The sequence below is a fragment of the Anastrepha ludens genome, chromosome 2 (assembly GCF_028408465.1).
Source record: "Anastrepha ludens isolate Willacy chromosome 2, idAnaLude1.1, whole genome shotgun sequence".
Lineage (NCBI taxonomy): Eukaryota > Metazoa > Arthropoda > Insecta > Diptera > Tephritidae > Anastrepha > Anastrepha ludens.
In genome coordinates this window covers 146868617-146895623 of record NC_071498.1, presented here as the reverse complement: position 1 = coordinate 146895623, position 27007 = coordinate 146868617, and the positions used below count along the sequence as shown (strand labels likewise).

Below are 27007 nucleotides of genomic sequence, written 5' to 3'. Positions count from 1 at the left end.
CGAGTTCTGTTGAAACGTCCATGGTATGCCACTGAAATGTTTGTCTGCCCACGGCTTCAAAGCAACCTCCCGAATACTTTCCCGATAATATTTCGCAATTTACCTTTGACGCCAGGCTCGATGATAACGATTGGAGAGCGCCCATTTGCAGTAACAGCGGCTCAAGCCATTAGCTGTGGCGGGTGCTGCCACTTGGTGGCCAATCGATGACTCAAATTCTCGTATGAACGGTCAGTCAAATAAACCCTGTAGTTTTGGGAGTTTACGAATTGCTCAATTTGAAAAATTTTCTCGTCAGAAAACACACAATGTTCCACAGCTGTTATGCCTTCATCATTTGATGAAAAACGCTTTCTACGCATGAATGTTTTTAGATCTGGAAGGAGATGAAAATCTCCAGGGCTCGAATCTGGTCAAAATTTTTTCACAAAATTTTTTCTTCGAGTATTCTAAAAGATTACAGCAATATTCAGAATTTATAGTTTTCAGTTTGCAAGTAATTCACACAAGAAATTTCTTTCACATCCCAAAAAAAAACTGAAGCTAACGCCTTCTTGGCCGATTTCTGGACACGAACTTGTTTCGGAGCCGAAGAACCAGATTCACACCACTCTTTAGCCTCTTGTTTTGATTTAGGATCATGGTGAAAACGACGCACAAAATCCACAACGCTCTAAATGTTGCTGAGAAAGTCGCACTCGAATGTATTTTTGTTCCCTCGTTAGTGAATGCTACACCCATTGCGCACACAGCTTTCTGCAACCCAGTACTTCAGTTGAAATATTGCTTACATTGCCGAATGATATGCCTAGGACGTCTTAGTAGACTCTCTTTCAGTCACTCGACGATTTTCCAATACGATATCCTGTATTTTTCCTACGATTTCTGGTGTTGTGGTTTTGTTTTGCAATAACTTTTTTACTAAATACAAAAAATATTTTAAGGGATGGAAATCTTTATTTTGAGCTTTACGCGCTCCATTGCTCCATCTGCTTGTAAACTGCAGCTGTCTAGTTCACAAGTGTCAAATGTGATTGACTTACGGCGCCATTTGTAAAAATTATAGATCTAGCAATAGGCTGGCTAATTTTGCGCTACCTTGTATAAAATCTCTCTGATAGCTTGTTTTACCAAGAAAACACAAGTAAGTTAAAAAAATTTACTAACGAACACAAATGATTAATTGATAAAAACGGCACTGAAAATTGTTCAAAGCGCTCATCTCTAGCCCCGCACAGCACTGAAGAAAAAATTTGTGTACAACATTCTCCTTTTCACTTTAATAAAATTCACACTCGTAAATTTGATACGTTTGGATATCAAGGTTTTCACAATAATTAGGCGGACATAAAAGCTTATTTATGTGGCGTAGATACTTCAAAGGTTCTTAAAAACTGACAAGCACGTTTTAAGTGAAAGGTAGAAATAATGTAAAAATACAGATGCGAGTAGCTATCACGAATGGATAAATTTTACGAAGATGATGCCGATAATAGAATATTGATTTTTGCATTATCAAAGGCATGCCTGGAGGGCTTTTAACTTACTTATGTGAGTATGCATATGTATGTGTAAGTGCATACATGTGCACGTAGAACTAATTAAATCTGAGCACAAGTGCAAGCACGGATTTTCGGGTGGCACAGTTACTTACCAAATTCAGGCGTAGTAGTTTCCGGACTCATACTAAACGTGTTCACCGAGAAGAAATTATCGCCATCATCACTGTGAACAGTCGGCAAGAGAAAGAGAATGAAGGCAGCATACATCACATATGAAATTGTAAAAGGTAAACGTGGATTCATGGCAAAAATAATCTGCGAGACTGGCCTTGTGCTCAAGCAGGCAACCAGCGATGTACTGGGCGCAGCCGAAGATAAAGGTTGCGCTGGAGGCAGCGATTTGCGTGGTGGCAGCCGTTGCCAAACTATTGACGGCACCGCTGGTGTACTCCCAGAAGGTCTCACATTTTGCTGATTGTTATTACAATTGCTGCTCAAGCCACACAATACCAGCGAATCCTGTATACGGAGCATTTTCACAGCAAACGATTGAATGTTAAGTAAAGAAGTTGCGAAACCACTGATTGACAACCAGAAAACCGTTAGAAATGGTAATGTTAGGAATGCATTGTAATTAGTATTGGACCTAGTTGTCGGGGGCACACTTTTATTAGAATCGATGTCGTCTCGATTGGACCAATGGGAGCTTTTGAAAATCGAATTCATTATGTTAACGTTACTGGCTATTTCACATTTACGACGAGTATCCTTAAAATCGGTGTTTTCGTTATTTTGTGTTAAAGCTTTTGTAGTGTAAGTTATATTTTCGTTAATTGTACAAACTACACATTTATAATTTTCTATAATGTTTTTCTTTTCGCGTTTTATAGCATTGCGATTGTTTTGATTTCTCATCAGCTCATAACAATTGCGTGCATTGTATTTATTTTCGTTTCTATTTGTGTACGTTTTTAAGTAGTTGCTGTTGTATTTACGATGCTCTTCGCTACGGTTCTCTTCGATAATACTCTTGCTGGACCACAGTGCAACAATGGCTGTTCGATCCTCAACAGTGGCAACATTTGCGGCAGCATCAACGATCACAAAAGCATCAGCGCAAGCGGCAGTTGTGAAGAGAGCGGCGGCAACAGTGATAATTTTAAGCGATAACAATATTTGACATGGACGTTGTTGGTCCTCACACCATTTGCTAGCATTTGAATTGCGTTTTTTAGCGTCTTTACTACGACTGCCGGCAGCAGTGGAGACGAAAGCTTTATTCTGGGGCTTTACAGCCCCATCTGATCTCATATTACGTCGTCGTCGTGGTCCTCATCCATTCTGTTGGATTTTGATAACGAAAAAATTTCTAGAGGCCCGTCTTCAGATTTGCAGTTGGTGTACGCACATGAAAATCTACAAAGTGATTAAAATAGAAAATAAAAGTTGAAATGAATTGAGCGTTCAAATATACGGGCCTATAAATAACATAAAGTAAATAATAAGATTGTTTTAGTATAAAGATTCGATAGAGCGTTCATGGCTAGTAAAATATGACATTTTCAATAATGAACATAGTTGGGCCCAGTGCACTAAATTTAAAGTACCCAGAGCATTTCACTATCGCTATTAATTTACAATCTCTCTATCAGTTCACCATTTCTCTATAATTTGCAAGGATTTACGGCGATCGCATGCCTTATTTAAAAAAAAATATACCACCACGATCTTAACTGAAATCTTCATCACAACTTGCATTCTTACAAAAGCACAAACCAACTTAATTTAGTTATAAACTTTAACCATTTTGCTTTAAGCGCAAAGCTATTGATCTGACAGATCCTTCCTCCTCCTCATTCCTGCAGTTTCTACAATAGTTAAAATTAGGTATGTTCAATCTTTCATCATGTCAACCCTGGGGACGTTTTTCCTTAACCGATTAAGTAGCGCCTTTGAGCATCTGACGTTCTATTTTAGCAAAGTTCTTTTTGTAACGTTACATGTTAACTTGTCAACCCCTCTCGTGCTAGCTGAAGTGACAATGCTATTTGGAGCACGCAGTTTGTAGGTGGTGATATGCATACCTTGAACCTCCATATCAAGATGTAGGATCTTCTATAATTCGTCTGCCTTACAATGCCCTTGTTTTATGTCTGTCTTTATGCCCTGGCGCCCATATTTAGTAGACGCGAAAATATCCAGCCATCTCGTTAAGAGATGCTCGGCATTTGCGAGCAATGATTGAATTAGTGACAACTCCAACAAGAGATTTAATTGCAGGTTCACTATCAGAATAAATATAGATTTCTCTAATGGCAGTCATTTTTTTTCACATAGCTCAATAATGGCTACAATTTCAACCTGAAATACGCTACAGTGATTAGGAAGACTCCAAAACCAACTTCATCGTCAAGCTTTGAGTCATCAGTAAAGAACCGTAAGTAGTTTTGTCAATAATTGTAGTACTAAATGACTTATTAAAATATGGTTCCTCCAAACAATAGTCAGCAGGATTAGTTGGACCAAGATCGAGTGTTATGGCTGGCTCTCCGACTTTTCGACAAATCGCCCAATTGATTAGTTGCGGCAAGCCGATCAGCACTTTTACCTGAATTCTGTAGTCTAGGCGAGGTAAGAAGAGAAGAGTATTCAGAGCATCAGAAGGTGTGGTTCTAAGACCGCCACTAATACATATAAGCGCCATATGTGGAACTTTCTGAAGCCTGTTTCTAACCGCAATGTTGTCGAGAGCCGTCTACCAGACTATAATCCCGTAAAGGAGGATAGATCTGATAACAGCCAGTCAGTGAGTGTTCAAGCTGAAAGGTACCTTTATATTTGGTTTGCACTTTTTCGGGCTTATTATAACCCGATGTGTCGTAAAATGATTACAAAGGCTCGCTGTAAAATAAATACAGTACAATCCGGGTAGAGTGAACTAATTCATGCCAGGCTTGTACACTCAACCAAGATTGTTCGAAGAACTTAAGCCAGGAATTTGAATACCTTTTGAGTTAATTCACTCATTAAATATACACATTTTATTATTTTTTTTTAAATATGAAATCATATTCAATTGAAATATTTGTATACAGCTATTTAAAATTATTGTTTTTCAAAAAAGGTTTTAATTTTGATGTATCTCAATTCCCCTTCATAGTATTCCTTTACAACTGCGTCTAAAAAATGTTGAAGGGCAAGTATATCAAGAGAATTTGTGTTTTCACAGTCGATAGCCTCCCCAAAAGCTTCTGTTTTGATGCATATTTTTTCTTCAATTCTTAATGTTTGGTCACTCTACTCAGTACAAAGGAAATGTGAGTTCTCTCTGCAGAGTACTCAATGAAAGAAATTTCATGATCACTTGATTGGGAAGTTCAGTTAAGCTGGAGTTCATCCAACCCCGATTGTAACATGGCTTCATTTTTCTAGAAGTGACAATATACAGTAATTCTCACGAATAAATACGGGTCGTTCCGTTACCGTAGAACCGACAGTCGTGGGAACGATGAAACGTGTGGTGTTTCTATTTACTGCTTAGAATATTTCTTTGCCCAATATCCGGATCGGAAAGTGTATGTTATCGGTTGTCAGTTCCAGCTGAAAGATAATGCATGGGGAATTTGTGCTGATTTCCACAAAACCAAAGTTGACTTTTAAAAAAATTTAGAAAATCCCTAAGAATATGCTTTTGAGTATACACCATTGGATACCCAATTTCTGGTCCATTTGCATGCCTTTCAGATGCAAGAAACTTGCGGCTTGCTGCCAAAGATTTAGCGAATCACGCTTAAATAGCGCCACAAGCATATTAATGCGCACATACTGGGCGACTAAATGAGTAAATAAGTAATTTATACGTATAAATAAACGCCTCTTTTTAGTTTCTTACAACCGCATTACAATTTAAATATCTAATTCAACTTAGCCCCACCCCACGCAAATGCCCTTATTATAATAAATTTAAGAATTGGCCTATAGTCAACAGGCGTGAGGAAATTAAAGGAGGACGCACAAGCACAGTACACCCACCCTCTGTTTTTCTGGCTTTTGTTTTTTTTTTCTTTCGGTTTCTGTTTTGTTTTGGCTACTACTAATTTTTCATTGGTGCCAAAAAGACTGAAAAATATATGACTTTAAGATTATGGAGAAGTACAGTTTTTATTTTTTCCCCATGGCTTTAAAAACAACTGGAAAATGTTCCACTTAATTAGAACTTATTAAAATTATCTAGGTAATCTATATACTTTCGGGTTTTGCGTTGCCCAAACAAATAAACAAATAATTAAGGTTGGTCTACCAACTTTAGGAAATTAAATACGACCAAATTGACTTAGGTAAATCTGATATCCAGAGCAGCAAACGGAAATTACAAGTTAGCGCACACAAACAAACACCGCGTTTTTCCCCTAAAAAACAAACAGTACCCTGCTATTCCTGCGCATCAACATACCTACATTTTACGCAGCTAGAAGCTGTTTAGATATGTCAGTGTAGTATACAGTACCTGCGAACCAATATCGAACCATTCCAAATAAACATAAAATTAAATGAAGTGAGCTCATTATCTATTTTTTCTACGGGCTTTAAAATCTTTTGTGTAAATTGAATTAAAATTAATTTTTTTTTTTTTTAAATTAGCACAATTGTAAAATTTAAAAAAAGTTATTGATGTAAAATTGAAAAAACGTAAATAAATTGAGTATGAACATTTTTTTGTTTGAGATTGCGTTTAGTTGAGTTTGGATGCTAAATGTGCGAAGAAAGTAAAAATATCTAAGATATTTAAAATTATGAACAAACTTTCCTGAGATTTTATGGACAACATTGTACTCATGTTTAAGAATAAATGGCAAGTAGCTCAAAGTAATGAAAAAAGGCAAGTAGCTCAAAAGAAGGCAATTAGTCCAAGAGTCAGAGTCCAAAAGCGAAAAATTTCAAGAAAACAAATCAGAGGAAGCGGAAAACTTTTAACCGATGCGGACGCACGTCTCATAATATTATTGATAGGCTAGCGCGCACTGCGCCCAAAAGAGATATATTGTGCACCCTAGCACGGAAACATCAAGGTGATGTACAGGGTTTGATTAAAAAGTAATGAACCTTATTTTTTTTAAGCAGTTTTATTAAACCTTTTGGCTTATACAACTAATATTCTTCAAAATAGGACCCTTGAGCGTCAACACACCGCTGGTAGCGGTCCTTCCACTGCAGGAAACATTTTTTAAACTTATCCGTCGGAATCGCGTTCAGTTTTTTTGATCGCCTCGATGTAGTCGAAACGCCTCCCCTTCAGCTTTCTTTTCAGGCGCAGAGGGGACAGGTCTGGGCTGTAGAGAGGGTGGGGAAGCACCGGAACCCCCACCTTGGCCAATGCAGAGGTGCAGAGGAAGGTGGTGTGCGCCGGCGCATTGTCCTAATGAAGGGTCCAATTGTTGACGAGGTCGGACCGAACCCGGGCGACGTGGTTTTTCAGCCGAAGGATCACTTCTTTGAAAAATGCTGCGTTTACAGTGCTTCCTGGAGGTACAAACTTCTTGTGGACGATGCTTCGAGTAACGTTGCTCCAACGATCGCTGCATTTTCGCCACTGCAAAATCCTAACACACTTTTAAAAGAACTTTCACGCGCGGAGCGATGTTGACCGGTTTCTAGTGGAAGGGGAAGGTCCAACGATCATTTCCCCCCACCAGCCGATTCGGTTGATCGCTTGGCAGACGCTCCGCGCGTTAAGGCTCATTATTTTTCAATCAAACCCTGTAGTCTTTTTCTGCCTAGTACAGGACATTCAAAAAGAATTTATTCTGAATTTTCAGTGTCCATTTCACAGAATCGACAAATCCAAGAGACTCAGAGTGACCAATTTTGTTTAATGGATATCCCAGGCTATAGGGGCCTGTAAAGTAACCAGTTGAAAGTCTTTAGTCTACTGTGCTGAACGAAAGTAGCTTATCAAAAAATCCTCAGTCCGGCGTTAGGAATTGTTTCGCTTGTAGCTGCCCGCTAGAATTTCGCCAGTGTTCAACGAATTTATTCTCATAATAACTCAAAGTGAAGAAATAAGTGTTAAATGCCTAAGTATATTTTTATAACAATAAATAAGCTGATTGGACAAGAAGAGACCCCTAAATCTCAACTGTAAAAAATTACACAAAAATCTGCATTTTCATTAAAAAACGTTAAGGATCGGCTGAAATAGGCTGAAGTATGCCGGATAACACCAAAATTGGACAGTAGACGATTGCAAATGTGAAATCTGGTTCGATCAATCAAAATCCAATCGCGTTTAATCCGCTGGGAAAACGAAACAATGTTACCGCGTTGAAGAAACAGTAAATCACAGTGACGGAAACGCCACGGTGTGGGGTTGATTCATATGATGGCATGCAAAGCATCGTTGGAATCTTCTTCTTCATTATTTGCTATTCGTAATCGAGTGTAAGCTTCTTCTTCCTTTTATTTTATTATAGGCTTTGCCTGTTTTTCTTTACACAACATTTAGGATGCATACATATTTATAGATTAAGTTGACATATATACATTGATACATAAATATATATTTAGGGATATTACACATACATAAATTGTTGTACATTCCTGTACAATATAATGCATATATTTCATATCATTGCTGTGGTTGATTTTCTTCTGAGGTAGATATTCAACTTTCTGCCCATCGTTTTGGTGGTCTTCCTGGTCGTCTTCTTCCTTCGGATATCCCATCTCGAGCTATTTTTATCAACCGATGGCTAGGGGCTCGTGTTCGTTCCATGCTCGTCTTCTGGCTCTGATGAATTTCGGTCACCCCTGTCTGTGTTCTTATCTCCTCGTTTCTTATATGGTCTAGTTTAGTTTTCCCAGCTATGACCCTAAGGGCATGCATTTCAGTAGTCCGCAGCAGTTGTTTCGTTTTCATGTTTTCTGCACGAGCTGCTGCTCCATGAGTCAATATCGGCCTTACAATTGTTTTATAGATTCGTGTTTTATTTCCCATGTTCATGTACTTGTTCTTCCTACTTACTTGTTCTATCATATGACGGTCAATCTCCAACTTGCATCTTTGAGGTTCTTTTGATATTACTAAGATTTCGTTTTTTCATTTGAAACTTCCATATTGTATTTTTTGCAAGTTATAACAAAGCGATGCAAAAGCCTTTAAAGATTATCTTCATAATCAGCTATCAAAACAGCGTCATCTGCGTAACAGACTTCGTGCCCTTACCTCTGCGATAGTTTTATCCATAAGAAGATTGAAAAGTTGAGTTGAGAGACTTAAGGAGTCACCTTGCCGCATTCCGGTAGCGCAATTTATACTTTTAGTATATTTTTGTCATTTACCATTATTTATGTTGAGTTCGTGGTATTGAGATCGCTGATGACTTGTAGGATTCGTCGAGGCGCCTTTCTTTCTTTCGAAATTTGCTGTACACCATCAAGTTTGACGCGATCAAACGCATTTTTAAGATCAACAAAACACATAAAACCAGGATTATCGAACTCGATTGACTTTTCCATAATTTGTTGTAAAATAAATACACAATACTTGTGGACCTGTTTTGACGAAAGATTTGCTGTTCCTCTTGTTCTTGTAGGTAAGAGCGGAGGTGCGACAACAAAATCTTATTGAAAAGCTTTTGAACTGAGCTTAGCAGGGTTATACCGCGATAATTCTGTGGATCATGTTTCTTGCTTGTTTCTTGTTTTTTTAAAATTGGCATGAATGTAAGCGATTATAAAATTTAAAAGAAATACAATTTTTTTATAATTTTTTGTTTTATAATAGGACTATGAATAAGTTCGTGCGGTTTTTTTCGAAATTTGAAACTTTATTGACGTAAAATGGTTACAAATTTAATATTCAAAATATTGTCCATCGCTTACTACTACTTTTTCCCATCTTTCTGGCAATTCACGGATTCCCTTTGTGAAAAATTCGGTCGGTTTTGCCGCAATCCACGAATCGATCCATTTTTTGACTTCATCGTAATTACGGAAGTGCTGGTCAGCCAGGCCATGTTGCATCGATCGGAAGAGATAGTAATCGGATGGCGCAAGGTCTGGACTATACGGCGGGTGGGGTAGGACATCCCATTTGAGCGTTTCTAAGTATGTTTTGACCACTTGTGCAACATGTGGCCGAGTATTGTCATGTTGCAAAATAACTTTGTCGTGTCTATCGGCGTATTGCGGCCGTTTTTCTCGCAGTGCTCGGCTCAAACGCATCAATTGTCGTCGGTAGACATCCCCCGTAATCGTTTCATTCGGTTTCAGTAGCTCATAATACACAACACCCAGCTGGTCCCACCAGATACACAGCATAACCTTCAGGCCATGAATATTCTGCGCCGACGTCGATGTTGAAGCATGGCCAGGGTATCCATACGTTGCCCGACGTTTTGGATTGTCGTAATGGACCCACTTTTCATCGCCAGTCACAATTCGATGCAAAAAACCCTTTCTTTTGTGCCGTTGAAGCAGTTGTTCGCATGCCATAAAACGGCGTTCAACGTCTCTTGGCTTCAATTCATACGGCACCCAATGGCCTACCTTTCGGATCATTCCCATGGCTTTTAAACGTTTGGAAATGGTTGATTGATCAACTCCCAAAGTTTTTGCAACCTCTTCTTGCGTTTGAGCCGGATCTTGATCGAGCAATTCCTCCAATTCGGTATCCATGAACTTTGGCGGCGCACCCTCGCGTTCTTCGTCTTCCAAGCCAAAATCACCACTTTTAAAGCGTGCAAACCACTTCTGGCACGTTCGCTCAGATAGAGCATGCTCACCATAAACTTCCACCAAGATACGATGACTTTCGGCTGCTTTTTTCTTCATATTAAAATAATGAAGAAGAATTCCCCGCAAAAACACATTATTTGGCACGAAATTCGACATTTTCAAGTGTGGTAAAAATATTGTTGTTTACGCTTCAAATAAAAAACTTATACTGACGTTTGTGCCTTACGACAGTAGCTCTCCAATGAATGTTTGGAAATGTGGATCGATGGAATAATAATCAAGTTACGCCATCTGTTGTAAAACCGCACGAACTTATAAATAGACCTATTACAAATTTTTAATTATATTTGAAAATAATTCGCGGTCTCTAGCTGCTGAGGGGGCCCACACGTTGTATACCGGTCCACTGCCTTATGTTCCTCAACCAAGAAAACTATTTACGCCCGTTACCTCTTCTTCGCATCCTTGGAATAAAAACGAAAAACAACTATCTGCCTGCATATTTTCAAGACCGGCTACGCAATTTTTTAGATAAAAGGTCTATCCTGAAGAAGATATGTATAATATTTCAACAGAATGACGACCCTAATCAAATGTGCCAAAGCGTCAAGAAATGGTTGAACTGGCAAAACCTTCATGTTCAAGTACTATATCGAAGTGCTCCAAGTAGGTGCGATGAAATAGTATCTGGGTGGCGAACAAAGCTCACTTTTCGGGAAGCTAGGAGGATAAGACGAACCGTGAGGAGGGCGTTTAAGTCCTTCCTAGCTTATGCAGCCTTTTTAAATGGTGGATGCGGCTACGAGTGGACATCTATCTTAAAAAAATTGGCTCCACTTATAAATGTGTCTGCTTCTAGAAACTGGATTCAGCTCTTGGGTACCAATGAAAGTGCCCAAAAATACTGTATAAGAAGTTCTCCAAATCTTAGCAACCTCCTGAACAAAAAGGGTTTTTTTTCAACAGTTGCATATCCTCAAAAAATGTATGGCTGTTATCACCACAGTGCAGGAAATGCAATGAACTAGGCATGGCAGCAAAAAATAAGCGGCATTGGTCTCGGCGCAAACGGACAAACGATTACATAGCCATGTAGAGAGAGCGCATAGATCAGAAATACCTGTGCATTCTCTCTTATGAATAGTGCCTTTAACCTTTAACGGCCGAAAGGCCCCGCTACGAGGACATAGTATGATACTTATGCGATAGAAAACGAAAGACCCCAATACGGGTACTAAAAAAGAATTCAGTTTTCATTTCATTTATTTATCATCGCTGTAGTTCTCTTTAACAAATATTGCAACTTTGTACATCCCTGGTTGGTGGGTCATATAAAATTATAAATCAAGTAAATATATTGAATTAATATCTAAATAAAACAGTTTAAATGTTTAGTTCAGGTTTCCATCCTTATAAACGTTTTAGAATTTCACCTAATTCTCCGTCGTCTTATAGGCGATTATTACAAAAAAACTCTCGGCGGTAAATGGGTTAAATAAAAGGACATTGACAAGACCATTCATATTGTGATTTTAGCGAATAGGCAATGCAATTTCTGACTGTGACAAAGTAAGAAAAGCTGTAAGGAAGTTCAACAATTTCAATACTGCAAGAACAGATGTAATAATGAGTTTCCTGTTGAGTCATTCTTAAATTCATTGTTGAGGATCTTTGAAAGTGGTTGAATATATTTCTATACGGAATACTACAGAACTAACTATAAGTAGTTACTATCATATTATCATATATAATTTTGTATAGTATAAATCGTGTGCAAGATGGAAACGTACCCTCAATAGATTAATTGGGCCACATAAGTATGGGTTTTAAAGAATATTTGGCAAAATGTCAGTGAGCAAAACTCCAAAACTAATAAGTAACTCTGTGATCCTTTTTGATGTCAGAGAGGTTTTAGACAGCGGAATTTGTGTCATGAGATTTCTTTAATGTCATGATGGAAAGAATAAAGAGATGGCGCTGTCGTGGAAAGTTACTTTGCTCTCAGCAAATTTGACAATGAATGACGTCGTATTAGCACCAGTATAACCAGATTACCATTTTCGTAACTTGATTTAGCAGTTTTTTGTTTTTTGTTATTTAGTCTCTGAGTTATAGTTCTTTCTTCATGACATTGTTCTAGCCTGTTCTTATTAAAATGTAATGTTTACAAAGTTTATAAAATACAGATTTAAAAAAAAATAGTTCAATAATTACTCAGTTTTATTTAGCTTTATTTTTTTTTAAATCTGGTCGCATTGCCCGCGATTGCGGTTATTGTTGGTGTTCTTTTCCTTTCAGCAGTCAGTTCGCTACTGCAGTGCTGCCTAGCTTTGGATATAAAAACGCACTAAAATGCCCATTTAAAGAAAATAAATCACCAAATTTTTATTGAATTACTCAAAGAACTTTGTATGCATGACAAGTTCTCTTTAAAATGTGGATTTTTTAAATAAATGTTTTATGGTTATGTACAATTTAATTTATGCGTTTTTTGTTAAGATAAACTCTTTTGTTAAGAGAACGACTTTTTGCCATATTTCAGGTTAAGTAACAAGATAAGATACTCTTTTTGTAAAAATGTCGTTATGTTTTCTTCAGTATTTTCTGGTATTTTGTTGCTTATTTTTACTATGAATACACCTCTTGATGCCCTATGTGGCACAAAGGATTTAGGATCGGATGAAACGATTACACCTCTATGGTTTTAATTCGCATTCAGTAAATTCAAACGCTTTCTAAAATGTGTAAAAAGGTTAATGTTAACCCTTCCGTGATAACCTCGGGACACTTGTGCCTCGGCAAAAGTGACCCATAGTTGTATCTTGTGCAGGGGAAAGGAAGCCCGTCCGAAATATATCGATGAGTATGTGAATTCCAGTTCTTTACCAGCAGCCGTGAGTGATAGTTCAATATTTGAAAAGGCACGAGTGACCCGAGAAATCCGTGAACGTGTACAAAAAAAGTAAGGTAAGAATTTTTTTTTTGTTTTTTTGCTTTATTTGTAATGAAAAAAATGTTTGTACAAAAAAACTTTTAAGTAAGAACAGTATAGCGTTTAATAATTTTTTTTCAAATATAAACACGTGTTTACGAAATTTGAGTGTTTGAACGTAATGGGGGAAAAAACCGCAAAATTAACTAAAGAAACATGCACCTAGAATTGGATGAACAGTTATATTTAAAAATTCTGAAAATTTGCTGTTTTAGTGAAATTTTTTTACATTTGGACAGTGTGAAATAACCTATTTTTTATGCTCAAAACTTAAGCATTCAATTTATTAATACGGCCAATTGATTTTACCCCCTTTTTTACAAGTCTTAAGCTTTAATTTGAAGCTTGAATTATTAAAAAATATTCATTCAGAGTGACCTTTTTTAACATTCTTTTGTTTAATAATACAATAATAACTTACTTTCAATTAAAAAAAAAAAGAAACAAACACTAAACTTAAAAATGCTCGCATTTTGGGTATAAAAAAGCACAAAATTCATTGCGAAGAGCAAATGTTTGGCAACAATGCACAACTTAGCTAATGCGACGTCACGTACTCTCTGATAGGCGGACTCTTCTTTCCATCATTCTTGCTTTAATGTCATCTTCAAGAAAATATGCAATTTAAATTGTAGAACTAAATTGCCCTGATATCAGCGCACAAGAGCTCAAAATTGTTGGCCATTATTAATTATATGCACAACATTGGCCTCAGTAATTGCTTTCTTCATTCTACCTTCTCTAACTTATACAAAAGAGGGTGAGAAGGGTAGTAAACAAAAGCATATAATGAAAAAATTACTGGATTTCACAACGACAAAAATATTTGTCTTAAAAATATAAAGAAGCACACTCTGTTTTTAGTTAATCACCTTCCTCCCTCCCTCCGCGAACTAAACAACACAATTAGATACGGCACCTGGCGCTAGTGGTTGAGGAAACCTGTTCCGTGCTGATTTCGGTTTTTTTTTTTTTTGGCATTGTGGAGCACGAGAAAGAGGAAACGAATAGCTGAATAGTTTAATAGTTGAATTCAGCTAAAAGTACTCAGGTTCTTATATTGGCAATCAAAACTAAAGAAATTTCCACTTTGGTTTTCCCCGGCTATACATACATCCTGCCATGCCGATTACTTTTCGTTGTCATGGCATGATTTTGTGTACTTTTAACACGCACGAGACCCTTGTGTCGTGACGCTATGCTTCATTATGGAGTCAAAGGAATAAATATTTAGTCCTTTGTGCCAATTTGACCACAGCTTCGTTCAATTTGTGTGGAAATTATGAAGCACAATAAATATTTTTTTTTATTCTGTACTCATTTCTCAATTCATTTCGATTTCTTTTCCATAAATATATGTACAGACTTCTCTTATATTTCCGTGCTTTGTAGCTGAAAATTATTTTTTTTTACGTTAAAACAAATTGGCATTTTTTCCAGGGTCTACTGCTGCGTGTTAAGGAAGGGCCTGAATGCTATTCAAATCGTTCAGAAATTCCTTCGTACCAAGTGGAAAATCGGCTTAACCGCTGACATTTCCTGTTTAAAGCAACAATGTTGAGGACTTTGGTGAAGAATGTAAGAAGTGCGCTAGAGTACGCAGCTGCTACTCAAACCACTAAAATTGCGAATAAACTCATAAAATTTCCCCGCACATTCGATTTGATTTGCAGTGAAATATTATAATATAGCAGTGCCGTTAGAATCATGGCGCCTTCTATTAGTGCATTAACATCTGAATCACGCTGCTTTCAATAATCATTTCAGCTTTGTTTTGCCTTATGAGTAGTTCATTGAGTCAAGTGGCCCAAGCCATTACAGTTAGCTGACCGATTATACAGAAATATTTACATATTTGCGATGTGGAAATATTAGAATAACAAAGAGAACTTTCTTGCACAAGTGTACGCACGCATACACATGTGTTGGTGCTATGTATGAAGTTGTATATGTATATTTGGTTGCATTATTATTCATAAATTCGCTAAATAAGCGCTACACAACGCCAACAGCAACAGCAACAAAAGCAACAATACAATCCCATAGAGGAACAAGAGTGGTGGCCACTCTTCATTTATAGCAAGCCAAATTTCATTGTTCAAATGCACGCACTGACATACACACACACACACCCGAACGCATACATGTGTACGTAAATACAAATTTATATGGCAACTGAGCGAGTGAATTCTCTCCTCTGGAAGCGTCGTTAAACCGAATCGATACGAAATGTTCACGCATGTCACCATTGCTGCTGTCACTGCTTCGCATAAAAATGTCCTGCCTCACGGTTTTATGTCACGCTCATGCATTTGACTTCGAAAAAATACCTGTATGTGAACGATACTCGTATTATAATGCAAGTAGGAATAAAGCGGTGGTACAGTAAATTTAATATTTATACAAACACACACACACACACAAATTTATTTCCGTTTGCAACAAAATTGCCCTTATTCTGCTGCCCTAAAGTGGCTACGTACGATAGTTCCTGTCGGCATTCTAAAGGCAATAAAAACAAATATATGCGAGTGGCCTTCAGCCTCCAACTACGCCCAATTTTATTATTGTACTCATCTCGTGAGTGCAAAAAGAACTTTACGCTACGGTTTCCATAAAAAAAAATATTTTCTCACTATTTTTTTACCATATTTTCCAATTTTTGATACTGTCCGTAAGGAAAACTAGATTTCCTACTTACACTCCCGTTGGTATTCTTATTACTTTGTCGTATTTGTATTTATTTGGAATAAAATTTTCATCAACTCATTGCAATAATGCGATTTTGTATGATTTTATGTTTGTTATATTCTGGTTTTCTTTTCTTTTTCTTTATTATGTTTTTTTTTGTCAAATTATTGATTAATTTTCCGTTTATTAGTCACCACTACACATTATAGTATCAATAGCGAATAGTCATGTGGCTGCAACTACGCAACAACAAACACTCACAAAGAAACAGTCACAATCCCAAAGTACTACCACGTTTTATAAACTGCAATTGATCTTTATAAGCCAGACGAAATCGGTTGAGTGAAATATTCCTATGCACACATACATATGTATATGCATTACATACCGACGTATTTATTGAGGCACAGTCGACCGCTGAAAAGAAGAGATCCCTTATACAAACACACATACATGTGTACATGGAAAATATGTGACCTAAATATTAATCACATTTTATTTCAGGCTTTGGTCCAAAATTTCGCTAATTTTCTGTACTCAACGTTCTTCGGCACAATTGCAGTACTTCCATGCATTTATTTGATTTTTATAAATATTTTTTCGAGCATCTTTCAAATATAGAAAATTTCAAAATCCTTTTCATAATTGAACATACATTTTTGAATGAATTTCTTCGCTCATTTAAATATATTACTTTAGAATCCAGTAGAGAATTATTAATTTATTTCACAAGACGTGCGTGTTTTACCTTATTATTGTTGCTGCAATTTGCACAATATTCACGCAGCGATCGAATTGATTTTTGCTTTATTTTTTTATTAATATCTCACAATTTTCTTAATTTTTTTTATTTGTGTGTTTTCTTTGTTGCTGCTCTATATTCTACTTTGTTATTTTTCTCATTCTATTTTTGTTTTTGTGAATGAACTATAAACATCCGCTACACTTTCGCGACAAGTTGAATCTCCTTGGCTATGCAATGCGGTCTGATTTGATTTCTTTGTCGGTTTGAAATATTCGCCAGCTCCTTCGAATTCATGTTCTACTTTGGACTCTCAAAGCGATGCTTTTGAATAATATATGCATTGGAATTCCAACACGTACAGAGCGTATGGAGAACACTGCACAGTACACTGTGCCTAGTGTTGTAAATCCCGGTAGCAGTTGGTGAAAAGCACACAGAGAAGTAACAAAAAATGCCTTGCATGAAAAGCCACGTCTATAAACAGGCAAAAAGAAAATACAAGGTGGCGCAAAATTAATCACCCTATCGCAAGATGTGTAATTTTTGCAAGTGTCGTATATGTCAATCATAACACATCGGTCAATAAGTCCCGGGTCTGACCTCTGGATGGCGCCACTAATAGCATATCGAATTTTTTATTTAATAGGCTAACCTCTAAAGGTATACTGTCAAAATTTCAAGACATTCGGTTTAATATTTACCAAGTTACATTGCTTTAAGGGATACTAATAGGTCTATTTATAAGTTCGTGCGGTTTTACAACAGATGGCGTAACTTGATTATTATTCCATCGATCCACATTTCCAAACATTCATTGGAGAGCTACTGTCGTAAGGCACAAACGTCAGTATAAGTTTTTTATTTGAAGCGTAAACAACAATATTTTTACCACACTTGAAAATGTCGAATTTCGTGCCAAATAATGTGTTTTTGCGGGGAATTCTTCTTCATTATTTTAATATGAAGAAAAAAGCAGCCGAAAGTCATCGTATCTTGGTGGAAGTTTATGGTGAGCATGCTCTATCTGAGCGAACGTGCCAGAAGTGGTTTGCACGCTTTAAAAGTGGTGATTTTGGCTTGGAAGACGAAGAACGCGAGGGTGCGCCGCCAAAGTTCATGGATACCGAATTGGAGGAATTGCTCGATCAAGATCCGGCTCAAACGCAAGAAGAGGTTGCAAAAACTTTGGGAGTTGATCAATCAACCATTTCCAAACGTTTAAAAGCCATGGGAATGATCCGAAAGGTAGGCCATTGGGTGCCGTATGAATTGAAGCCAAGAGACGTTGAACGCCGTTTTATGGCATGCGAACAACTGCTTCAACGGCACAAAAGAAAGGGTTTTTTGCATCGAATTGTGACTGGCGATGAAAAGTGGGTCCATTACGACAATCCAAAACGTCGGGCAACGTATGGATACCCTGGCCATGCTTCAACATCAACGTCGGCGCAGAATATTCATGGCCTGAAGGTTATGCTGTGTATCTGGTGGGACCAGCTGGGTGTTGTGTATTATGAGCTACTGAAACCGAATGAAACGATTACGGGGGATGTCTACCGACGACAATTGATGCGTTTGAGCCGAGCACTGCGAGAAAAACGGCCGCAATACGCCGATAGACACGACAAAGTTATTTTGCAACATGACAATGCTCGGCCACATGTTGCACAAGTGGTCAAAACATACTTAGAAACGCTCAAATGGGATGTCCTACCCCACCCGCTGTATAGTCCAGACCTTGCGCCATCCGATTACTATCTCTTCCGATCGATGCAACATGGCCTGGCTGACCAGCACTTCCGTAATTACGATGAAGTCAAAAAATGGATCGATTCGTGGATTGCGGCAAAACCGACCGAATTTTTCACAAAGGGAATCCGTGAATTGCCAGAAAGATGGGAAAAAGTAGTAGTAAGCGATGGACAATATTTTGAATATTAAATTTGTAACCATTTTACGTCAATAAAGTTTCAAATTTCGAAAAAAAACCGCACGAACTTATTCATAGTCCTATTACTTTTTCTATTTTTAAAAACAATGAATTCAAAGCAATTTTGTGTGTTGATTTATCATTGTTTACTTATGAAAAAAAATACCATTGAAGCAAAGCAATGGCTCGATAAACGTTATCCGAACTCTGCTCCATCGGAAACAAGCATCAAACGATGATATGCTGACTTTAAACTTGGCCGTACAGACACCGATGATGCTGAACGTCCTGGTCGTCCAAATCAGACAGTTACTACAGAAAATATTGAAAACCCCCTCAAAATCATCAGACAGCTGACATCCTGAAGATATCAAAAGGCAGTGCGTTCACTGTTTTGCACGAACATTTGGGTATGAAAAAGTTGTTGTTAAAATGGGTGCCGCGTTCGCTCACGCCGGAAAAAAAACAAAACGAATTGATGATTCAAATCGCTGATGGACATTATTAAGCGGAATAAGTCTGAGTTTTTGCATCGATATGCAACAATGGATGAAACATGGATTCACCACTACACAGAGTCGAAACGGCAGTCATCTGAGTGGACTGAACCCGGTGAAAGCCGTCCAAAGCGACCAAAGACGCAACAGTCAGCCAACAATAACCGAATAAACAGAATGTCTTGAAATTTTGACAGTATACCTTTAGAGATTAGCCTATTAAATAAAAAAATCGATATGCTATTAGTGACGCCATCTAGAGTCCAGGCCCGGGACTTATTGACTGATGTGTTATTTGGCATTTGAGAGCCACACAGCTGCAGCATACAAACAGAAAAGCAATGGAGCGCGTAAAAGTCAAAATCAAGATTTCCATCACTCAAAATCATTTTTTTAGTAAAAAGTTGTTCAAAAACAAAATTAAATGATTAATTTTGCGTCATCTTGTATATACTAGTTTTGGAAAAAAGAAATGCATTATTTTTGCGTTTATAGGGTTAGGGGTAATCAGTATTTTCAAAAAATTGGAGTTTTTTTAAGTATAATATCTTAAAAATATTTTGTGAAAATTTGAAGTGAATCCAATAAATACTTTTCGAGTTATTCAATAATAAACTAAGGGCGCTCGAACGCTCCGGTAATCGATAGCAAAATTTTAAAGGTCTTTTTCTCAAAACTATGTTTTTTGAACTGGTGATCACTGTAACTTAAAAACCGGCAGATTTCAATCAAATTTATACTGCTTTTGAAAAACATAAAACACTCGTGCCTGATCGAAGTATTTTTTTTTCAAAAATTTCTGTTTTTTTAAACAATTAATTGTCGGTTTTTTTCTCGAAAATCTGAAAAGTATTTCCTGAGGTCGCCATATTGTCAATTTTGAAAAAAAGCTGCGATCAGGCATAAGATTATCAATTAATAAAACTAATTTCTCCTGTCCGATTGATTTTAGATGAATCTCCAAGGAAGTGTGATGATCACCACTAGGGACTTCTGGAGAAACGGGCTCCACTCAAACAGCGATAACCTTTACAATTATTAGTTTTTGGTTTTGAAATTTTGCTAAAGTTTTTTGCTAAAGTTTTTTTTATGTTTGTAAAATAATGTAACTAATTAGCAAAAAAAAAAATTATGGAAAATCATAATTTTTTCGGACCTCTGACTACCCCTAACCCCTTATGGTCGATCTTTAGCGCCTGGGTGATGCTACGACTACTAACATGCCAGTCAGCTTCGATTATTTCTGTAATCTTATCGACATTTTCGACATTGCCAACATTTTCTTTAATATCAAAAAAGTCTGAACAGAATCGACTAAACCAAATTTGCTCGTAATTAGCAGTTACAGTATCGGCACCACAAACACCACCCAAAATTTCAGCGGTCTGGCTTGCATTTTTGGCTTTCTCAAAGAAAAACTGAAAATGTACTGAATTTTCTCTTAGTTGACTTCCATTCTTAACACCCTGTAACTCACAACTGAATGGAACAAACAAAAAACCATGAACGAATATTTTAGTAGGAAATGTCAGCTTGACTTAAACTTAAACTTTAAGTTGTTTGATCGATACTTTACCAGATATCGATCACAACAGCCATCTACCGAGAAAATATTTCGAAAGCCAGAGAAACTCGACTTAAGTGACCACACAGCTCTGAAATTTGAAAACTTTCAATTTTTGTTGTTGTTGTTGTTTTTATGTGCTTAATGAATAATCTCGGTGCTAAACACACTATGTAGTGGGGGTTTTGTTGGAGCGTCTCGCGTCGGAAAACATTTCTTTCAAACCGAGTAAACAGATAACTTGAACGCTTAAAAATTTTAAATTTTGTAGTTACTATTACCCTCAAATTACTTTCTACTAGGAAATTCGTAATCATTTTATTACTAAATCTAAACTTTTCACAACAAATTAATAAGTAATTTTTATTGAGTGATTTCTTACATAAATATTCTTAGTACAGTCACTTGAATTAAAAATACTTTGGTATCGCTCTTTGTCAGCAAATTTTTCCGAAAAGGCAAATACATTTAAATAATTAAATTATTTTTTTAAGTTCTGAACGCAAATATTTTTGCCTGCGCTATTTGGACAAGAGTGTTAAGAAAAAAGTTCGCACTTGAAAATTTCGAATTTCGGTTTTTTAGATATTTTGAAAGTGCAATATATTGGTAATATACTGTACAAATTTTAGACCGAAATTCTAAATATAGACGAAATTATAGCACATACCTACATGAGAGCGGCTCGTACTTGCGCGCACTAAGCCGTTAAAACTTTAAACGCATTTTTCTCAAAACAACGTTTTTCCGGATGGCCGTCGTGAAAACAAATTTTCTATCTAACGGATTGAGCTGAAATTTAGATATGTTTTTCTACACATCAATAGCTCTGGCGGGTAGTAGATTTAATTTATTTCGTCCCTAACTTTCCATTTTTTAGTCCGATTTCCACTTTAAAAAAAGGCAATTTTCTTACGAAGTCCGCCATTTTGTTATTTTTTGTCAAAATCATTTGATCATGACGAAATCACGCCGGCCAGCCACTGTACCTATTTTTTTTGCCGCTTACAAAAATAGTATCAAAACATTAAAAAAAAAAAAAAATTTTTTTTGTACACCTTCTGATACCTTTAATAACATATCAGAAAATCAAACCGATTGAATTTTATTTTCCCTTCCAAAAAATGTCCCAAACATGGCCTCCAAAAACGTGTAAGTTACCAGACTACTACCATCACAAGCAATCAAAACAATATATTGCGTTTTATGCGGTGAATACGATCTAAAGAAAAGCGCATATAAAAAATTCGTATAAAAAAGGTCTCACTTGCCTTGAAAAAGTAGTGAGGTAAAACGAGGTAAAATTAACTTAAAACTGTATATAATGTTTGGAGATATGAAAAGAAATAGGCTGCTTAATAAATTACTTCGAATGTCTCAAAGAAGTTCAGAAATTCTAAAATACAATAAAAAATATAAGTAAAATTATTGTGCGCTTATAATAATGCAATGGGGTGTATAGGAGTAAGCTTGAAAATGCGATGATTCGTCAACAGCTGATTGCCAAATAGTTCGCAAACTTCAGAAGTATCTCTGTGAAATAATATTTGAAAAACATTTTTATGTTGTGATACAGGTGTACCGGATCAATAAGTTGTCAAAAATCACTAGCAGCCACGAGAGGTATGCAAAAAGTTACGCAAATCGCAGTACCACTACTCGGCGCTCAAAGAATTTAACAGAATCAACTCTTGAACTGATGAAATTTTAGAGTTTCAATTTTCTTGTTTAAAAAAATCTTTACCTTCCTTTTTTACTTTCTGTATTCTCACTTTCTTACCTTAACCAAGACTAACATTTAATTTTTTGCCAAGGGCTGAATATCTGGACACTCTCTTCTTAATTCTCTGATACATCACATCTACAATAACATCCCGGCAAATTTACGCTCATTTTTTATGGCAATCTGCATAATCTTTAATTTCATCATTCTGACTAGCACCTGCGACAGCATACAATAGCATTCTGAAATTTTTTTTCATTTGAAGAGTTATGATTATTGCATTTACCCAGTGCAGACATTACTATTAACTTGTTTAATGGTGAATATCGCATTCTTATAAATCTGGAGCCAGAAGATATTCAGTCGTGTTTAGCTTTTCCTTTAATAAACTTTAAATTTGCACAAACGGCTTATCAGTGCACAAGTCGCCCATATTGGCTTCACCCGCACCTCAGTGGTTTCAACTGAGGGTAATCTCATACTTAAATGCTTATAAAATATAATACAGTACACTCGGAATAAAATCACTAGCTATGTACTCTTAGTTTAGCGATAAACCAAATTGCCTTTTGTACAGCCCCACATTAAACCTACCTTATTAAATTATAAACAAAATTTCTCGTAGAAAGTTGAGCTTTATTAAGCTTAGATTGTAAAAAATTTTCGCAGCTGAGTTCACCTAATTTCAAATGTAGAGTAAGGCATGTGAGTGATAAGAAACTACTGGAATAGCCAATGACAAATCCTATGTATAAGTATACGGGGTATGTTAAAAAAATAAGGTGAATTTTTATTCTTCTCAAAAAATATTTATTTATTCATGAATTTCCATTTAATATCCTTCAAAGTTGTCCCCCTCAGATATGTATAATACACTTGTGCCAGTTTTTTCCTAGAAGCAGTTCTAATATGCACTTTTTGGTATAGCCTTGAGCTCCTCAGCGATGCGGTTTTTATCTGCGCAAAACGCCGACCTTTCTTGGGTATCTTCAATGTTCGGAACAGGAAAAAGTGGCAGGGGGCCAAGTCAGGTGAATACGGTGGCTGAGGTGAGCAGGTGAATTATGCATGCAAAAGCCATGCATTTTTTTCCACAATTCCGGCCGTTTTTTCGGGTATCTTCAATGTTCGGAACAGGAAAAAGTGGCAGGGGGCCAAGTCAGGTGAATACGGTGGCTGAGGTGAGCAGGTGGATTATGCATGCAAAAGCCATGCATTTTTTTCCACAATTCCGGCCGTTTTTTCGTATTGCTGCACGCAAACGGCCCATAACTTCAAAGCAATACTCCTTATTTGTCGTACGGCCTTGTGGTAAGAACTCTTGATGCACTACGCTATGGTATTCGAAGAAAACAGTGAGCAAAACCATGACGTGCTTGCTTTTCTGGTCTTGGCTCTCCTGGACTCGTCCATTGGGACGATTGGGCTTTGGTTTCGATGTCACAACCATATACCCATGATTCGTCACCAGTTATGACCCTTTTGAGCAAATCTGGATCATCGTTGACGTAATTCAACAATTCCTGAGCGATACTCATGCGACGTTGTTTTTGGTAAAAATTCAACAATTTTGCTGGGAAAAGATATGACGACATCCTCAACAACTTCTTTAATTGTGATTCGACGATTGTCCATAACAATTTTCTTCACTTTCTCAACATTTTCATCGGTTATTGACCTGCTGGGCCGTGCAGAGCGAGCGTTTGCTTATACCACTTGCACACATTTTTTTGACACGCAAACACTTGGCTTATTTATGCCTCTCACAAACAAACTAAATATGCTTTATTTGCTAAAACCGTAAACATATCTTCGAGACGAGTGTACCAACTGAAAGAAAATAATAATCAAAAGTCGAATGTACATTTCAAAAGTCACCTTATTTTTTGAACACACCTCGTATACATATGTTTATATATATCTATTGCATATATACAGGCAAAAAGTTTTATGGAAAAAATGATTATTAAAGCAAACGTATTTCATCTAGTACCTAATCCAAGGGTTTCTGATGATTCAAGTGAAGACTGTAACTCGCTCGAAAATAAACATGCATCAAAATATTCTTCAGTAAAACTTCAGCAGTTTTAATATTGTGCTTGATTTATTGATTTACTTGAATAGAGGCGCTCGTTAGCCTACATTAATTGCGCATTAAAGCTGTGTCGTTGTTTTAACCATTAATTGTGTTTGGTCGAAAACTTCTCAGCTCTAATAAAATGGCAAATCAGAGGGGTTTAACATATCGCGAAAAAGGGCAAATCGATATCTTGACCTCAAAGGACTTTCAAATCCCCAAATTACCAAAGAGATTGGTCGAAATCCAAACGTTGTGGATCTTTACGTCACCCTTCTAACAGCAAAAATTAAAGAAATGAGAAATGTTGCAGCCAGCACATCTGCCGTTCTAAAATCGGCGCATCTGAAGCATAAAAATTACAAAACACCACCATTGATTAAATTTCGCAAAGAACGTCGCCTCGATTTTGCAAGGGACCACATGGCTTGGAGTTTTTTTACAAATAACGATCCCGGTGAATGGAAAAAGTAGTATTAATTGACGAAAAGTAGTGCAATCGGGCTGAGCCGGATGTATGCATATGGAATTTCCATGACTTAAGAAAGGAGGATACGTGCTTGAGTTGGCTTCACAGCCGTGAAGGTGCTGTTATAGTATGGGAAGGCGCGCTTGAATTGTAGATCTGCCTAAACCGGGTAATGGAGCAAAAGTAGCAGTTAAAAAAACTTTTCCTGAATGGTATTATGGCAACTATTATATTATATTATATATTATATTATAGGAGAAAATTTGCAAGTTTCGGCTGTTCTAATCATTTCCACTCTCGAATAAATTATTAAGGAACACAAAACTTTGACGACCGCCATATTGTAAGCAAACACCAGCTGACGGCAGTGACGCCATCCAAGCTTCACATTTTTGGTTTTGTAATTTTTGTTTTTACGGATAGCCGAATCTTATCAAGATTCCAAGTGGGAAGAAAGAATCTTGTGCGCCTTGCATTTGTTATTACAATAAAAAAGTCCCAGAACTAACTTTAAATGTGATTGGATTGAGCTTGGAAAATTCATGGCAGCTATGTGTAGTTTGCACCAGACTTAGAACTATGGATACATTTTTTCACAAAGTCGGAAATGTTTTTCCGCTTGTATTAAAAATAATCCCTTTTCGTAACTAGTCCTATTTTTTAAAATTGGCCAAACTTTTTAAACTCTCTTTCGGGAGTCGTAGCACAATTTTCTAGTTGTTACTTTTGGACCAAAACAGAAATATGTTGGCTATAAAAGCAGTAAGGCGTAACTTAACGAAGAGCGAATACGACTTACAAGGCATGCGCATTCGTCATACGAGTAGAGGTCCTCTGAGTTTGTTGCTCTCAATACGTTTGGCATAATTTTGCTTGAAACAGCATGAATTAATATGAATAAGGCACACTTCGTTAAACTTAAATGCACTAGGGCGGCTGTTTTATGGGACATTTGCCAATCAAGGGATTTTGGGATTATAAATTAAGGGTTTTTAATAAAGCACATGCACGCTCGATTGCCACCCAAATATAATTCGATAGTAAAGGTAATTTCAGAAAAGTAACCAACACACTCAAGGAATTCAGGTGGCAATAACTAAAATTTTTGAGGATTTTTGAGTAGATTGTGAAAGACTTCGGACTGTTCTATAAATGGCTGGAACATTTTATGGCCTACGATAGGGTACCCTCCCCTCTTTTATTTAGGAAGTAGCAGCAAGACAAGAAAGTTCTTATTGGGGCACACTACCGGGTTTATCGTAATCAAAATTAATGAAAGTTGGCTTCAACCTAAACCGCTTTAAGGACTGTATGGAATTACATAGGAATAATATTAGAATCATCACAAGAATTCTAAAGATTCTAGCAGGGCATTGCAGACTGAATTATAATCTTACTAGCTTGGAGATACACTCCGATGGAACTTGCATGTTCTGTAGAGAGGAAGATGAAACTGCAAAACATGTGCTAGACTCGTGCCCAGCGCTGATGCATGAGCGGGACAAATACCTGGGTAACAGTGGCGGCTGCCGTAGCCGAATAGTTTGGTGTGTGACTACCATTCGGAATTCAGAGAGAACATAGGTTCGAATCTCGATGAAACACCAAAATGAAGAAAAAGTTGTTTTCAAATAGCGGTCAACCCTCGGCAGGCAATGGCAAACCTCCGAATGTATTTCTGTCATGAAAAAGCTCCTCATAAAAAGACATCTGCGGCCTCCGAATCGTCTTAAAAAGGTCGTGCCATTTGCGGAACAACATCAAAACACATGCCAAAAGTAGGAGGAAGAGCTCGGCCAATTGCGAAAGCTGGGCTCAGAGAAATACTTTGAATCCATGTAGGGGTGGCAATAGATTTGAAATATATTTCACACTTGTGAACTAGACGGCTGCAGTATACAAACAGACGAGCCTTCGGACATCTATTAAGTAGAGAACAAAATGAAGATTTTCGTCACTCAAAGTAACTTTTTTTTCAGAAAAGTTATTCAAAAACAAATTAATTGATTAATTTTGATCCACCTGTTATTAGGTTTTTTTTGCTATTTTATTTTTTTTAATGCAATCTGTCATAAAGTAGC

At 36.9% G+C, this 27007-nt stretch overlaps 1 protein-coding gene across 9 annotated transcripts in view; it reads right to left on the bottom strand.

The window, feature by feature from the left end:
- LOC128855533 (uncharacterized) overlaps positions 1 to 16946 on the bottom strand; it is a 56396-nt gene extending 39450 nt beyond the window's left edge. For 4 of the 9 annotated variants that reach the window (XR_008453743.1, XR_008453747.1, XR_008453748.1 and 1 more), the window contains exons 1-2: positions 16670 to 16946; positions 1655 to 2918 (exon numbers count right to left, since the gene is read on the bottom strand). Coding sequence is in view for 3 of the 9 variants with exons in the window: in XM_054090508.1 (XP_053946483.1) it covers positions 1655 to 2813 (1159 nt within the window). In the remaining 6 variants the exon portion in view is untranslated. Of the gene's footprint in view, positions 1 to 1654; positions 2919 to 15877; positions 16573 to 16669 lie in introns of those variants that run through there. The other 5 variants (XR_008453746.1, XR_008453745.1, XM_054090508.1 and 2 more) reach the window with 5 other exon arrangements.
- Positions 16947 to 27007: the final 10061 nt, after the last annotated feature.